At 34.4% G+C, this 17,425-nt stretch overlaps 2 protein-coding genes and 1 pseudogene across 3 annotated transcripts; 2 read left to right on the top strand and 1 right to left on the bottom strand.

The window, feature by feature from the left end:
• Positions 1–1,373: 1,373 nt before the first annotated feature.
• On the bottom strand, positions 1,374–3,843 carry LOC114177548 (protein-tyrosine-phosphatase MKP1 pseudogene; annotated as a pseudogene). Its single transcript, XR_014993607.1, has 2 exons — positions 3,541–3,843; positions 1,374–3,427 (listed from the first exon to the last, which is right to left on the bottom strand). The product of XR_014993607.1 is annotated as a protein-tyrosine-phosphatase MKP1 pseudogene (transcript).
• Positions 3,844–9,934: 6,091 nt separating this feature from the next.
• On the top strand, positions 9,935–12,905 carry LOC114175626 (Pentatricopeptide repeat (PPR-like) superfamily protein). Its single transcript, XM_028060391.2, has 2 exons — positions 9,935–11,920; positions 12,038–12,905. Exon 1 carries the CDS (start codon positions 10,201–10,203, stop codon positions 11,782–11,784), a length of 1,584 nt encoding a protein of 527 aa, XP_027916192.1. The 5' UTR covers positions 9,935–10,200; the 3' UTR covers positions 11,785–11,920; positions 12,038–12,905.
• Positions 12,906–15,832: 2,927 nt separating this feature from the next.
• Positions 15,833–17,330, top strand: LOC114179337 (uncharacterized). Its single transcript, XM_028065653.2, has one exon. The coding sequence runs from the start codon at positions 16,070–16,072 to the stop codon at positions 17,096–17,098; it is 1,029 nt and encodes a 342-aa protein (XP_027921454.1). The 5' UTR covers positions 15,833–16,069; the 3' UTR covers positions 17,099–17,330.
• Positions 17,331–17,425: the final 95 nt, after the last annotated feature.

A 17,425-nucleotide genomic window follows, 5' to 3' on the forward strand; every position in this document is an offset into this window, starting at 1 on the left:
TTTAAGAGTATTAGGAGGATATTTGTGTAAATTATTATTCATTTCTTCAAATCTGCACTATTTTAGTGAGATAGAAAAAGTAATCAATCCTTCTAATCTGTGCATATCCTCTCTTGCAAATTTGCACATACAAACACAATTATTTTTCAATTCTGTCTTCTTAAATCTGCGCTCTACAAGAATCGTTCCATGCGAACAAAACGTAAGAGTCTGTTTTTTTGAATAGATTGATTTGGGAGAGAGGGAGAGGAAGAGATTGAAAGAATTAGAGAATGAAATTGGTGTTCTTTTTTTAGAGATTTGGAGGTGATTTTTGAGTGGATTAGAAAGTGAAGTTTGTGAAAATTTGTGAGTGATTTGATGGAAGTGATAGATAAAAAGAAAATTTTAATAGATAAAAAATAAAATTGACTGAATTGCCCTTGTTAAAAATATGAAATGAATTTTAGATGAGTTAATTTTTTTAACATTATTATTCATTAATTTTGAAAAAAAGAATATTTATTTTAAAATAATGCCTTTATTTTTTGAAAATAAAAATTAAATATTTAGATATTAATGATTATTGTGAAAAAATAAATTTATTTTTTTATTTTTTTATGACATAATTAATATTTAATTTGAAAGCATTTTTTATCTTTTAAATTAGGGTCTTTTTTGTAAAAGTGTAACTTTCACATGCTAATCCTTTTACATGAGAGAAGATGGAAAAAAGTAACAATCCTGCATTTCCACCACTCCTTCCATCACTTGCAAATCAATTAAAAGGTGAATAAATCTTCGAATCCTCGCTTGCTATTTCTTTCAAACAATCAATCTGTTTAAAAGAATATGACCTAAGAAAAAAATATGATATGTTTACTTAAGTTATATTACTGTCATGTAATTGAGGTGTCATTGCATGTGTGGTTATTAATTTATTAATTGTTACTCAATTTTGTTTTTATGTGATGTAGTCTGTTACTCAAGTTTTAACAAATTTTTCTTTGATTTTATCTAGTGTTTATGTGTCATATATTTTTTCGGTATTTTCGATGACTTGTACAAGAAATTATAATATTGCTATAATTTTTCGATTGCTTATATTTCATTTGGTGTGGGTTTTCATAATTACTTTTGTATTCCAAATGGTGATTTATATATTGTGAACTTGCACCAAGTGTTGATCAACACGTTAGTAGAATTTTCGCCAATTCTATATTTTGACAAATAATCGCCAACATTCGCTTAATGTTTTCACATTGCTATCAAAATTATTTAATGTCACGTTATAATAATTCAAAAACATAAACTTAAAATATGCCAATATCAATCAATAAAATCAGTAAATTTATATGAAGACGCACAAACTTACAATACATCAAACGACCATCTCCACCTTATAATTCACAATATTAATATTGAATCGAAATAAGAATGAATATCAATATACTAGAAAACAAATTTAAATGAAATTGTGACTCTAATAAATAAATCTCTCTCATTTATATGATCTAACTATATATGTGCCTTTCATTTCATTGGAGATTCACATCAGGTTTAATCCAGCCAGGAGGCATGCACCAATATTCAAAGCCAACTATTATGGCTGATCTATACAACAAGAAACTGAAGCATTGTAATAAAGTTAATTTTTTTCAATAAGGTTTCTACTTCAAGCATAACAACCTAGCTATCCTACATGACACAGTACCACATTACAATGACCTTTGTCATTATCCTCAGCAGCAGCAGCAGCAGCGGCACTGATGATATCATCATATGAAATTAACTATTTTCCACTGTTTTCACGGTGGAATTGCTCGCAACTAACATCACTCAACAAAGTATCATCCAGGGCAGGCAATGAGATTGACTTAGATCTTACTCTGATCTTACTGTTGCCGGAAGATTTCCCGGTCGAGAGTAGCATTGTACGAGGTGGCAGGTTGGTCCCTCTGCGCTCTGCAATGGACGGGTTAGACCTTTTGAACGCCAAAAATGGCTCTGGAGATGAAGATACACCTTTTTGAAGTAAAGGGCAAGTCTTTGAGTCAGATGCATCTTCATCGTAAAAGGGTTTAGAAGATGGAGGCAAAGGATCAACATTCATGTGCTGATTTTCCTCCTCAATGGAGGATGTGAACCCTTTCATGGTACCTCCAGAAAGCTTTCTAGTGAATCTCCCCCACCCATTTTCCTTAGAAGGGAGGCAATTTTCTGATCCAGCGTTGGACAAAGAAAACGGTGGAACAACCCCACCAGCAAGTGCCTTGTGAAAAATTCCAAAGTCCAAATCATACTCCTCAACTCTCCGGGGATGATCAATCCCTACATCAACCTCCATTGTTGTTTCCACGTTCTTCACCTCTTCATGCCTGTGAGAAAGAGCAACCCAAAACTCCTCAGCCTCTTCGTCCTCCACCACGGTAACTATCTCCCCAGTGGCTCTCTCATATCGAACAACCTGAGCAGCTGCATGACGCGCCTTGCAACGCATCACCGACCCACACTCCTTCCCAACCCACACATACAAAGTAGAAGGAACATGCACGATGAACGCCCCACGCGAATCAAGCGCGTGGGCGCAAGGGTTGTTTACCATCTTAGGAACAAGGTGAAGAGGGTCGTAGGGAGAATGAGGAGCCATCCTATACATTCTGAGCACAGAACTAGGACTCGGGGGTGTAGCATGCACGCGCTTCTGACACTGCAATAGCTGACAAGCGAAACCCATGTTCGGATTGGTGATGCCACGCGCGTTCTTGACGAAGTGAAACGCGTCCTCGAAGCTCTGGTTCTCCCTCCACATGAGATACGCAATGACCAATGAAGTGGAGCGCGACACGCCCTGGCAGCAGTGTGCGAGCACGCGCCCACCCTGTTGTCGGACATCCTCGAAATAATCGAACACGTCGTAGAGAATGCTTGTGATGTCCTCCGAGGGACTGTCCCGCAGCCATAGCGTTTTGTAGACGAAGTCGCTTTTGAAATACTCTGGGCAAACGAACCCCACGCAATTCAGCACGTGCGTTATCCCGTGCCGCCGCAAAACCTCCTCGTTCTTTGCCACCGTGTCACTTCCCAAGTACACGTGCTCCGCGATTTTCGAACATTCCTTGTCGTAGAAAGCCAACTTGTCTCTCCTAAGCTGAAAAAATTGACCCGAACCCGAACCCGAACCCAAATTTGATGATCCTTTGGTGGACCCTCTTGGGGTCGGTGGCGGAAGCCAATCCTCGAGATCGTCGCTGCCGGCGCTCGGCCACTCCTTCACGCTGTCTTTTCTGATGCAAAGAGGCTGAAGGGATCGCGGCGGTTTCCGGATCACCGGAGTCTGGTCGGTCCAAGACACTGATCTGGAATGTGCTCTCCAGTGAACACCGGTGTCGGCGTTGTTACTCTCTTCTCCCAACATGGGTAATCGACAAGACGCGAGTTTTTTAAACTGGGTTTCAAACCACCAACACAAGGAATAATGGGTTGAAAGCAAAAAGCTTAGAAAGAGTAAAATGGTTAATGGAAAATGTTGTGTTTGGTGCAAGTTCGAGTTTTTCTCACCTGAACTGATTGATTGTGTCTCACTGACTCGGTTCCTTTTTCTTACGGATAGTAAAATTCAAACACAAATATTTAGCAGAGAGGATCTTGCAGAGGAGAAAACGATGATGGAGAAGGAAGTAAAGAAGAATTTAGAGTTTGCAGAAATGGAAAAAAAGGTGGGATTTGATGGTCATGGTCTTTCGGTTTGACCAAAAAGTGCCACCTCAATTTGAGACACTTTTTCTCAAATATAATAATAATAACTCGCCTCTTTAAAATCTGCATTTACTGTCAAACATTTTTAATTGACTTCTTTTCTCCCCTATTAATTATGTTACCAGTTTTATTATAACTATGAAGATTCAATTTTAATGTGAACTAAAAACCTGTGAAGTAAGTCCTACGGAATTTCATTTTTGTTCAATTGTTTATTTATTTGTATAGCTGTCATTATTGTGTTTCTGAAACAGTTTAAATATTTAGGTTTTTTTAATCTCGTAGTCAAACTATATTAATTGTTCTTTATCAGCAGATGTTACAAATGAAAAGAAAAGTTTGACCGACCAAATACTGGCTGTTTGTTCTAGAATATGAATTTGAATGGTTTTGTTTATAATATGTAGAATTCTTTTTATGCTATCGACATTTATAGTATATCATCACTAAAAGATATCATATTCGTTTTGTCAAACTATAGAAATTATCAATGCATACTTCGACTGAAGTACGCGCATAAATTGTAAATAATAACATTAAATCAGATACTATTTTAGTAGAATGCTATATTAATAACAAAAGAAAACTATAATTAAATTTGGTCTTCGAGTTTCTTACGCGAATTCCTTGAAAGTCATCAAATTTAATTTTATCATGATTTGATATATTTATGGTTTAACTGCAAAACAAAAATATAATATTAAAGGAACTCTTTTTTTTCAAATATATATTTTCAGTATAAAAAAATTTAATTCCGATATATTTAACTGAATAAAAAATAAAGTAAAACTTTCATTCTTTAAAAAAAAAATATAAGGGTGGTAAAACGAGTTTGACATACTGGCTCACAAGCCAACTAATAAAAATATAGGATAAGCTAACATTTTGAGTTTATTTGTTTGTTTAAGCTCGGATCCAATGATTTGCAACCTATGATAGATGGGATGGACCAACCCATTGGCCTATTTTTTACTTATTTTAATGAAATAATTAGCATCAACCAAGTAGTTTCAACCTTCAACAACACAAACAAAGTTTACATCTTCTTTCTCTTTCTCTCTGAAACACTACGTCACAAAAGAATAAGCGCACAAAAGAACGAAGCTCACAAGGATCCTCTTAACGACGACAATCCCTAAAGTTTACATCTCCACCAACGACGTCAACAATTCTTCGTCATAGCCACCAACCGCACACACCAGTCTGCACCAAACCCTCGTCAGACAAGGCTTTCAATTTTGCCCCTGAGTAGCCACACACTTTTATCTTTGGCGAGCTTTGTTCGTTGTCGCCGTTCACTATAGTCTTCAGAGTCTATTGCTACACTCGTCATAATCTATGTCACTTTGTCAAAGTTTACGTTGTCCCCACCCGGATTCGTCCTTGCAAAAGTTATTTGTCATTCCTTCACTGCCACACATAACCTCTATTTTCCGGCATTGGCCAAGCTCCTCACTACCATTTTTGATAAGACTCCCTGGAGTTGCAACAAAACATGATTGACATTGTTATGGTTAAATGGAAGATCCTTGTATTTTGCTTTGATTTTTGGCTGGATGAATGTAATATATTTTTTGGACTGGTATGTTTTTATATTCAATTCATTATCATCGTACTTGAATTTGCTTTAAGTTTTAATTACTCGGATGGTACCCACTTGGTAGAGGTGTGTCAATTTGGTCTCCACTTTTAAAAAAGATATCAATTGCATCCCAACTTTTGGAAAGTGCCTCAATTAGGTTCCTTGACGTGTCATGTGTCAATATGTAATTTTTTAATTCTTATTAATGTTCTATTTTAAAAAAAATGTCACATGTCAAATTTTTGGTATGACACGTGACATTGTTAGTGTCACGTGGTAGGACAATGTCACGTGTCAGTGTCACTATGAAATGTCATTATCTTTATTTCAATTTATTTCCCGTATATATCTTGCTAATTCAGTTTAGTCCCTAATCATGTGTCTCTAAATCAATTTTGACCTATTTTGTTTTTAATAATTAAAAAAAATTGATCCATTTTTTATAAGATTATAACTAATTAAATATACATATGTTTACAAAAATTAAGTAAAGATATTTATATTAAAATGTAGTGTTAAAAGTCATTTTATTAAGTCATTTTTAATAAAAAAAATATTAGTACAACATTCATGCAAATAATAAATTTGATCTCAAATTGGAGATAGACAATATTATTCTATTTAAAAAATAATAATAATTAACAAAACATGAGTTAATAATATACATTATATGTTAAAAAATCATTTTAATAACAAAAATTAGTATAATATTTATACAAATAATAAATTCAAAAATTGGAGAGAGACACTATAAATATAAATACTTAGTTTTGTAAAAATATTTTTACTTAATTAATTTTAATCTTATAAAGAATGAATTAAAAATTATTTTAATTATTGAAACAAATTGGAACAAAATTGAATCAGAAACACATAAGTAAGACTAAATTAAATAAGAAAAACATATATGAGGACCAAATTGAAATCAAGACAATGACATGTCACGTGACACTGAATTGTCACGTGTCACACCAAAGACTTGAAATGTGGCATTTTTTTTGCAAAAAGTTTAAAAAAAGTAAACAAGTAAAAAAAATTATAAAACCATTAATAGACATGTGGCATGCCATTGATGACATTAATAATTTTTGTCTAACAACGTAATTGAGATATTTTTTCTAAAATTTTTATCCAATTGATATTTAAAAAAAAATAGACTAGATTGACACATCCCTACTAAATTAGGTACTATCCCGAATAATTAAACATTCCTTTAAAAACGGAGAGTTTGATGTTTGATTAAGATTATGTTTATGTGTGAGTCATGAGTTTCATTACTAGGCAAGGTTTCATGTGTTGATTTTTAAAAAAATTAGTAATGTTATACTTTGGATGTAAAAATTATGAAATAATGATAATTAAATAGTAAAATGTGCTACAAGAACGATACAAATATAAATAAATGCATTCAATATTTAAATTTAGAAGAATAAATTTAATTGCTATAACCTTATTTAAATAATTATTTTTAAATATACTACTATTATAATATATATATATATATATATAATAATAATAATAATAATAATAAACATTTATATTTTGATTTGTTTCTTTTGACTTTATGAGTCAAAGCAATAGTAACTGAGGTGCCTTAAATATATGTGATTATAATTATAATATTTTTTAAATTAATTTTATTTTTAATATTTTTAATGTAATTAATTTTATTTAAATAGGATGAAAAGTATATTTTATATCACAACAAATATATATATATATATATATATATATATATATATATATATATATATATATATATATATACAAAACAAGTTATATGAAAATAATTATAGATTAAAAATTTAGAGATTTGTTAAAGTAATTTATTTTAAAAAAATATTTATAATTTTCAGTTTTTTTCCCGAACATATAGCTGATTTTTTTCATCACAAAAAAAATCTAACTTAAATTATTATTTTTGAAATATTATAGGTATTTTTAAAACATATAGTTACAATAACTTGTTTTAAAAAATCCTTACAGTTTTCGGTCTTTATATTCAGTAAAAATGTTATTTTTAGATATAAAAAAAAATCAAAGTTTTAAATTAAGTTGATGCTATTGATTAGGTAGGTAACTAATCATGGTTATATATTTTGAATTTATGATTTAAGTAAAACATATTTACAAATGTGTTTCAATGAACCATTTTTTAACCACTATAGTTCGATAAAATAATAAATCTATCAATTATTTATAGATAGTGCTGGTCTATAAATTAATTTATTCAATTAATTTATTAAAAAATATATCATATTAAATCCACCCACTTATTTTTATGAATGGTTAATAATATTTCTATTATTACTTCTCAAAATCCATGATCGTCCTATCAACATATAATGGATCAAAGTTAATTTAACTAAGTTTTCAATATTAAATATTTATTAAATTTATTTTTTTAAACGTTTTACAAGAAATATTTTTGAAACTTTAAGAAAAAATATGATTTTTATGTTAGCATAAACTAGAAGCTACGGATAAAGTCAATCTAAAAATATTTTATAATACATTATAAATTTTTAGTTTAAAAAACTTTTTGAATACATTACATGTGTTTATTTTATTAAAAATATTAAAAATAACGTCTCAATTTTGGTTGGATCAATTTTTAATTTAAGATTTTAAATCTTGATTTAATCGAAACTTTGTTAACAGTTTTAGTTTGACTGGTTATCAATAATAATATGAAATTATTTGAACGTTTTGTTATAGACAGAAAAAATTGAAGATCTTTGATAACAACATCTTGTGTTTATGAAAGAAATCTACCTACTCTATAAAGAGTCTAAAAGTTTGGACATTTCTAAGAAGTTTCTGACCAACCAAATTTTATTTTGAAACATATATGCACTTTAGTGAGATGAAGTTGAATTGAATATTATATTAACTTTTCAAAAAGTTAATTAGAGTAAAGTTAATTATATATATATATATATATATATATATATATATATATATATATATATATGTGTGTGTGTTTGTGTGTGTGTTAGTTGTATGTATAGGTTGTGTTATTACAATAAGATTAAAGTCAAATAGATAAAGTTATCTTATGTTTAATTTATAACGTCATGTTTATACTGTGAATTAGATATTTAGAAAGTTAGGTGATTCTTCTTACACCTTGTCCAAACTATTCATTAGAATGGTCAAATGTCACTTGACTTGGTTCAATTTGGTTCACTATGAGTTGATCATTTAGTGAGCTAACTCAACTCGGTTAACTTATTAGTAAGTTAAAAAATTTGAACTTGACTCAGTCCATCACGAGTTGGTGGATTAAACAGGTTGAACTTAATTTAAAAAAATACAATTATTTTGTCTTCAATCCCAAAAAAATTAAATTATAATTGTGATTAAAATTTAAATACTTTAATACAATCCATATACAATCTAAAATAATGTTCAATCCCAGATACAAATCAAAATTATAAAAATATTAGGTTTGCATTTGCCAATCCAATATGTTGGCTACAAAAACAACACAACCCATATGAACTACAAAAACATTGTGTAACCTTTAATCTGTGGATGAGTTTCGTGAACCAACTCAACTTATCACAGGTTCTACCCGAATGAGTCGGGTAAAAAATTAACCCATATGAAATTTTTTAAAAACTTTCAATCCAATCCAGTCCGAACTCGTGATAGATCAGGTTCACTATTGGGCTGTAACCCACTTTGACAACTCTATTATTCATCATTAAAAATATAATAAAAATTCCTACATCTTAGTTTTTTTAATATTTTTTGGATCGGATGTGGGAAAGGTATTTTTGGATTCAAAAAGTGTATTACAAAACATCAAATCTAGAATATAAGAAAGAAAGTTTTGGAATAAGTTTTTCATAAGGTATTTATGAATCCAAAATTATTTTTCGGAGCACTTGTTCTAGATTTTTTTATTTTTTTTATATTTAGGTATGACTGTTCCAAAAGTTATTTCCGAATCTATAAATATCTTGTATAATATAAAAAAAAATCCAAAATAGGTGTTTTAGAATGTATTTCCAGGATCCGAAAATGATTTTCAAAACAATGTTGCGGAAAGTATTTTTTGAATCTAGAAATATCTTTTAGAACACTTGTTCCAAAATACAATAATGCATGATTTGGACTTTATTTCATTTGATCTAAGGTTTCTGTGAAGCTTTCCACTAATGAAAATGAAAAGAGGAATGGAGAGTGAGTGAAAGAGAAAAACATTTGTTTGAACAAAATGAAAGAGTTTTTGTTTGGTGGTATCTCTAATGGTTTTGTTGAGGAAGAATGGGTGTGACGTGTCACCTATGACTCCTTCGTCACCTCCTGCATAAGCTGAAGGATAGTTATTCCAAAACACAGTATGAGAAAAATAGACTGAAGTGCATAGTGTTGGTAGGTTCAAGGGATCAAAGGGTGGGGGGAGAGGAAAAAATGGGTTCTCTTTACTATTGACTCAAGGATAAAATGGGTATTTTAGAAATTAAAGGGTGCAAGAAAAAAAAAATGGGGTGCAGGAGGTAGCAACCATCAGTGTTCCTTAAGCCCCAAAACCTGCAAGTCCCAGCCCAATCAGGCTTTGAATGGTTCACAGTCACAGCGTCATACAAAAAGAAGGAAAAAAAACGGATTTTCCTTCCCTTCACTCCCTTTTTGTTGCAGATGGAGTGAGAACAGAACAAGCAAAGGGAAAACAAACAACCAACACTGACACCAAGTGTAAGAAACACACGCACAAACAGTTGGCGTGCCTCTTCATGACTGTAGTTGTTGCGTTCATAACTCATAACGTGGAACGAACTAACGAATATTACTATTTAGTGGGAGAGGTATAGAGAGAGAAGGTGAATGAATCGGGGTTTGGTTTGGGCGTTGCTGCTGCTGCTGCTGCTATGCCTTTGGAAACCCCTGAATCTGATATGTATCAGAGCAGCATTGGCGCACACCGCCTCGCCTACCGCTCTCACATATCCAAGTTGGTAAAAGCCGGTCTCATCAACCACGCCATCCACCTGTTCGACCAAATGACCCAATCCAATTGCCGCGTCTTCAGCGTCGACTACAACCGCTTCATCGGCGTCCTCCTTCGTCACTCCCGCCTCCACCTTGCCCACCACTACTACCGCCGCCACGTCATCCCTCGCGGCTTCTCCCTCCTCCCGTTCACCTACTCCCGCTTCATCTCCGCCCTCTGCTCCTCCCCCAACAACCTCCCCCTCATCCAGGACCTCCTCTCCGACTTGCACGCTCTCGGCTTCGTCTCCGACATTTGGGCCTTCAACACTTACCTCAGCTTCTTGTGCCGCCACAATCGCTTAGAAACCGCCCTCGAACACTTCCACTCCATGCCCTCCAAGGGGAGAGAGCCCGACGTTGTTTCTTATACTATTATCGTTGACGCGTTGTGCAAAGCTCAACGCTTCGACGAGGCTGCTAGGGTTTGGCGTGGTTTGACTGGTAAAGGGTTGAGCCCTGATTACAAAGCCTGTGTTGCTATTGTTGTTGGTTTGTGCGGTGGGGGCCGCGTTGATTTGGCCTACGAGCTTGTTGTCGATGTGATCAAGGGTGGGGTGAAGGTTAATATCTTGGTTTACAATGCTTTGATTGATGGGTTTTGTAGAATGGGAAGGGTTGATAAGGCGATGAAGATTAAAGCGTTTATGAGCGGCAATGGCTGTGTGCCGGATTTGGTTACTTATAATATACTGTTGAATTACTGTTGTGACGAGGGGATGGTGAGTGAGGCCTCGCGGTTGGTGGAGACAATGGAGCGGAGCGGGGTGGAGCCGGATTTGTATAGCTATAATGAGCTGTTGAAATGTTTTTGCAAGGCTAATATGGTGGACAGGGCTTATATGATGCTGGTTGAGAGGATGCAGACCAAAGGACTGTGTGATGTTGTTTCGTATAATACTCTTATCACAGCATTCTGTAAGGTGCGCCGTACTAGGAGAGGTTATGAGTTGTTTGAAGAGATGTGTGGGAAGGGGATTAGGCCAGATATGGTGACGTTTAATATACTTATTGATGCCTTTCTAAGAGAAGGAAGTATCCAAGTGGTTAAGAAACTGCTTGATGAAATGACAAGGGCGGGCATTCTTCCTGATCGTATATTCTATACTGCTGTAGTTGATCATCTGTGCAAGACTGGAAAGGTTGATACGGCTCATAGTGTTTTCCGTGACATGGTGGAGAATGGGGTAAATCCGGATGTAATCTCTTACAATGCACTTGTAAATGGATTCTGTAAGGCTTCTAGAGTTATGGACGCCATGCGTCTATATGATGAAATGCAGAGGAATGGTTTGTATCCTGATGAGGTAACTTTCAAGTTGATAGTTGGAGGGCTTATAAAGGGGAAAAAACTTTCTCTGGCCTGTAGGGTTTGGGATCAGATGATGGAGAAAGGCTTAACACTTGACAGACATCTTTCTGAGACTCTAGTAAATGCCATGCAATCAAGTGATGGCGCATGAACATGGCTCTAGTTTACGTTGTTATCCTCTCAAATTCATCACATTTTTCTTTCAAATGGGAAACCTGACATAAAACATTTTCTCTGGATACAATGTACCAAAGCTTAGCAAAATCGACTTCAAACATTTTCGGCAGGTAATTACATCTGGAAATTGGTTTGTCCTACTTTTATGATGCCCATGGTGCAACCCCATACCTTTTTGTATGTCTATGCTCCCATATACTATGTGGTGTAACACTACTAATTCACAGACCAGCTTCTTGTAAAGGATCCAGACTGAGGGCAGTGCTGTATAGGTTTCTTGCTACCAATGGAAGTAGCGGCTTCTTAGACCTTTTTCTGGAGCAGTATCCAAGTTTCGTTTGATATTGTCAACAAACTGTTCAGTTGGCGGATTGCATTTGTCAATTCAAAATGGAGCATTCAATTATTTTTGGGCCATTGTTATACATAGAGGGCTGTGGCTTTGTTTCTAACTCAGCAGCACAACTGATATCAGTAATTGATGATTTGGTTGAAATCAGTCTAGGAGCCTATTCAAATCCCAATTTTTTCTTCTGAGTTCATGTTGAAGAGGCAGGTTTGAGTTATTCTTATGTTGTCTGCTATTTTAGTAAATCCTTCACCAGTGACAGCTCAGTTCAGACTGATTGGCAGAAACATCAATGATGAATGCCGTATGTCATTTTATGGAACTAACTATTATGGTCCTGTTTCATCAAGATGAAGTTTGTGGTTGCAGAGGATAATTTGAACAATGAAGATTTACATTTATTGGTGATTTCATCTTGTTGTGACCTGGGCCCAGGTCCTTGTTGCCTATCCTAGTGAATTGTTGAACAATGAACTCAGGTTTCATACCATTCTGGAGCTTTTGTTGACAGACCCTCAGCTTCTTATTATTTGAGTATATGTCTGGACATATGTGACTTAGTGGAGAATTGTGGGTGTGGAAAAAAGATTCACTAGGTAGCCTTGTTAGACTTCAAGATTCAAGTTTGTTAGATTCTGGGAAACTGAGATTGGCACAAATTATATATTCTAATTTTGGATTAGCATACAAGGATACGTAATTCTAGGATTACACATTTATATAAAATTTTACATGTTTGACCTTTATTAGCATTATTTTCTGGTAAATTATTATGATGCTTGTGCCTGTGTCTGCAGCATGGAACTTCAGGCTTCTATAAAGAAATGTTACTGTGATCATTACAATTATTCAAAGTATGTTTCTACTTTAATTTCATTCATTTATTAGAGAGCTATGATATTCAGTATGATTTTGTCGACCTTTGCCCGTGCTAACCCCTAATGGAACAACACAAACAAAATATCGTAAGAAAAAAATGGATGTGTGAATCATTTAAAAGGTTGCATAGTGTTTCAGAAGGCTGTTGAGAATCAATGGAGACTGACTGGAAACTGCAATATCTTAAGTTATTTGGTAAATTTTCACATTTGTCAGTGGACTGCTTTATAGTGCATTTATGCGAAAGACTCTTATATTAAAATAACACCTTCTGCAGTTGGCAGTTGTTACATTTAATTAGATAATATCATGGTGCTGTGTTTCTCTGTAGTTGTATTGAACCTAGGGAATTAGAAATGTTTCCACTGCAACTTTGATTATTTATGTTTGATTTGGGAAGGTGGGGGAAGGGGTGATATGTGGTATTAGTCTATGAAACAAAATAAGTATATGATATCAATGTACCTAGTTCATTGCATGCTGGTATTTCCTTGTCAATAGATTCTACCCTAGACGATGTTGAACCTTGGAACAGATTAGCTGAAGGGCAACTGCAACCAGCACAAAAAGCAATTTGCAGATTGTTTGATACACAATTGAAGAAATACAGGTAAAGGGGTAAGAGAAAGTACTGGTGAAGAACATAAGTCTGAATAATTGATGATTTTCAGATGGAAGTGAATCATCTAGGGTCACCATCCAACCAACTTCTGGAGTAGGAAAGAAAAATCGGAAATAATTAAGAAAATGCCATGTTGGTCCAAATGTCAGAAAATGTGTCGTATTAAGAAAAACTAGTTTCAAAACTGCTACATTTTAGAGTTCGTTTGGGAAAGTGCAGTATTGAGATTGCATTGACAAATCCTTCATTCATTCACTCACCTTTTTTTGACTGTGTATTAATCAAAGATTTTCATTTCAATGACAAATCTTTCTCCAATGTGGTATCCCAAGTTCTGCATTCAAACATATTATTACACAAATGGTAGAAACTCCTAATCAGCTCCGTTTCTAATATAATCCCAGGCCATCAAAATGACATTGGGCTTCAAATTGTGTGACTATGATATAAGGAAAAGAAATGTATTCTTTCCTGCAGTATTAACATCATCAGACCGGGAATAATCAATTGCGAGGTTTGTAGTGAAAGTTGTGACAAATTTAAAGATGAAACAATGTTTGCTTTCCTGCATTTCTTTTGTCGCAGGCTTCTCGCTGAATTTGTATTGAATCCATGTCGAAGTTTTTTACTTTTTAGATTACTTTGTATTTGGGTCCTATACTTTCTTTGACTTCCATTGCTTTAATGTTGGGCATCTAAAGAATATCAAAATCATGTCTCCTTTCAGTTGTAATTTCTTTTATTTAGATCATGTAGAGCATGGGTGCTTGATTTTCCAAGTTGGATCATACTGTTTATAGTAGGCACACATTGTGTGCAATTGAACGCACCTATTAAGTTTTTCTTCACAGAAATATGTTGGCAGCCTAGATATGACTCCAACTGCTGATATTTTGTTCGTGTTATTTACTTTCTGTTTTGAACCGTATATCTTCAAAGTTTTAGGACTATTATACTTTCATTTGACATTTGTGAATATTATTTTATTTTAAAATTGTTTATATTTATTTTTATTTATTAAATATAATATTAAACAAAGTTTTGAAATAGAATAATAACATTCATGAGTGTCAAATAGAAGTATAATCAAAATACATTGTCAAAATGGAAGTATAATCAAAATACATTGTCAAAGTATCGAAGTCCTACTGGCCACATGTTCGATTTTGTACTAGCTACCGGTACCACACACATGCATCATATTACACCTTGAATTCTATGATTTCATGAAAGAATTTATGCCTTTCAAGGATTTGAATTCGATGAGTGTTCTTTAGAATTTGATTTCTCAACGTGATTTACATCCTAAAGAGATGGAATTGGTAATTAATAACACTGCATATCACATTACTTACATCTGTTTTAGAGTGGAAAAAATGTTGAAAAGAAACAAAATGGAGAAAAACTCCTTCTGAACGTTGGATGTTTATCTGGATTTTGAAAATTATAGAAAGTTCAAGGGAACAAAAAACCCTACATTTAGTTTCTCTTTTACGCTTATAATGCTTAACATAACATCCTCTTCCATTCAGGAAATTAAAGAGAAATTCGGGCTGTCTCCCATGTAAAACATAAACCTAATTAAAAATTTATTTTCTTATGTGTGTTGTTAGTCCATAAAATTAAAAATTCAGATAATTAAAGTTTCTTTTTTTTTTTAAACTGCAATACTTATTCACTCTCATGATGATGAGAGATTCGATGGAAACAAAATTTAAACCCAACGACAAATTAAAGGTATTTTTAGGTATGAATTTAAATTAAAATAAAATTCAGTCAAGGTAAGTATCGGTGTAACCGAGTTGTTATATTGTGTACTCCACTTATTGTGAACATATAACTTTTAATGTTTTGGAAATATGAAACTGGTTGTGTTTGGATGAGGCATGTCAAAGCTGTTCTTATATTTTAACATAAAAATGATTTTCGAATGTTGACTCATAACGAGTTCCTATCGTGAATAAGTTGTTGTTCACTTTGTAAAATGTGCTCGAATTCGCAGTGTGTGCTTTTGGGGTCCACCTATTTTGGACCAAACTAGGGGAAAGGTATCGTCCACAGTGTGTCTCTATATCCATGTTAATTGAGGTACAAGAAACTCAAAGTGTTTGGGAGTTATAAGAATGCAGGCTCTCCCATGGTGTTTGAGCTTCTCTACATCGTTATAATAGCACACCAACAAACTCAGCATCATCACTTTCTCTACATTGTTAAATGAAGAATACAAACATTATGCCCCACATAAGTGTCTTATGTTCGATTCTTTGCCTTTATATGAATCATCCTTGAAGTTAACTTCAAGTCATTCCCATTCCCTTTATATACTTTAATTTTTGATTTACCTTGATTCCTCCTTAATATCATTCTCTCACCACACTTTCGTTTCTCTTCATTTTCCTCACACTTCCCATGTCTCGTCGAGAAACCAACCCTCACTTTTCTCGATCATCACAGCCTGAACTCCTGGTAGATGATGATGATAAAGAACAACCACATATTCCATTTGGGCCACGCCAAAAACGCCGTGCCCAACCACCCCCTCAAGTAGTAGCAGCTGCACCCATACCAGAAGCATTATCACGACCTCAGAAAAACGAAGACCGTGTTCCATTACGACCACCACCTCAACACGAAGACCATGTTATTCCATCACAACATTCGCAAGAGCCACGCTCAAAAAGAAGTCCCAGTAAGTTTCCAACAAATCAAGGTCTGCGACCGCTGAAGTCCTCAAAGGTAAATTTCCAAGAGCCACCTCCCTCCGCCAGTGCCCCTCCACCGCCGCCACCCTCCGACCATCCTCCGGCGCCACGCCGTAAGCCCCTCAGTTATCCCCGCCACAGCGGTATAAAGTTGCCGGAGGAGCAAAAGTCTCAACCTTTGACATGGTTAGGTGCGTGCTTGTGCGTAATATTCTGGCTCATCATAATCATAGGAGGGTTGATAGTGCTGATAGTGTACTTTGTTTTTCGCCCACAAAGTCCTCATTTTGATGTGTCTAGTGTGACCTTAAACGCTGCATACCTTGATCTTGGGTATCTTCTGAACGCTGATCTAACCATGCTGGCTAACTTCACAAACCCAAACAAGAAGGTTCATGTGGATTTCAGCTCCGTCATCATCTATCTCTACTATGGAAGCACCCTCATTGCCACACAGTATGTTGAACCTTTCTCTGCTGCGAGGCTTCAATCAAGGTTTGCGATGATCCACATGGTGTCTAGTCAGGTTCAGCTGCCATTGAAAGAAAGCCAGCGTCTTGTCAAACAGATGGAGGGCAATGGCGTGATTCTCGAAGTGAGAGGAGTGTTTCGTGCGAGATCCAAATTGGGAACCATTTTGAGGTATTCGTATAATCTCTATGGCCGTTGCAGCGTCATGCTAACACGTCCTCCTGATGGCATTTTGCTCAAAAAGAAATGCAGAACGAAGCGCTGAAACAATCTTTTTTTTTTTTTTACACCAGATTTTATGATATACTTGTGTCGATGTTTTTCTTTTTAGTGCTTCAGAATTCGGGGGTTTTGGTCTTCTTGATTTGCCTATTCCTCCTCCAAAAATAACATGTTCAAAGGTTAGCCTTTTTCCCATCCCCGTTTTGTTTCTTACTTTTTTCTTCTGGAAAACTGTTAGAGATTGTTATAAACTAATAACACCATTCTTAACATTAGTTCATAGTATGAAAAGTAGTATCGGTTACTTAAGGATGCATGTTTTTTTGGAATTTTCTCTCTGGGTATGATCAAATTACGTATTTAATGTAGT

The sequence above is a fragment of the Vigna unguiculata genome, chromosome 3 (assembly GCF_037176805.1).
Source record: "Vigna unguiculata cultivar grain cowpea cultivar isolate G323 ecotype 2 chromosome 3, ASM3717680v1, whole genome shotgun sequence".
Classification (NCBI taxonomy): Eukaryota; Viridiplantae; Streptophyta; class Magnoliopsida; order Fabales; family Fabaceae; genus Vigna; species Vigna unguiculata.

Excerpts from the sequence above, each read along its gene's own strand:
- LOC114175626 (XM_028060391.2), top strand. The coding sequence starts at position 10,201 with ATGCCTTTGGAAACCCCTGAATCTGATATGTATCAGAGCAGCATTGGC.
- LOC114179337 (XM_028065653.2), top strand. The coding sequence starts at position 16,070 with ATGTCTCGTCGAGAAACCAACCCTCACTTTTCTCGATCATCACAGCCT.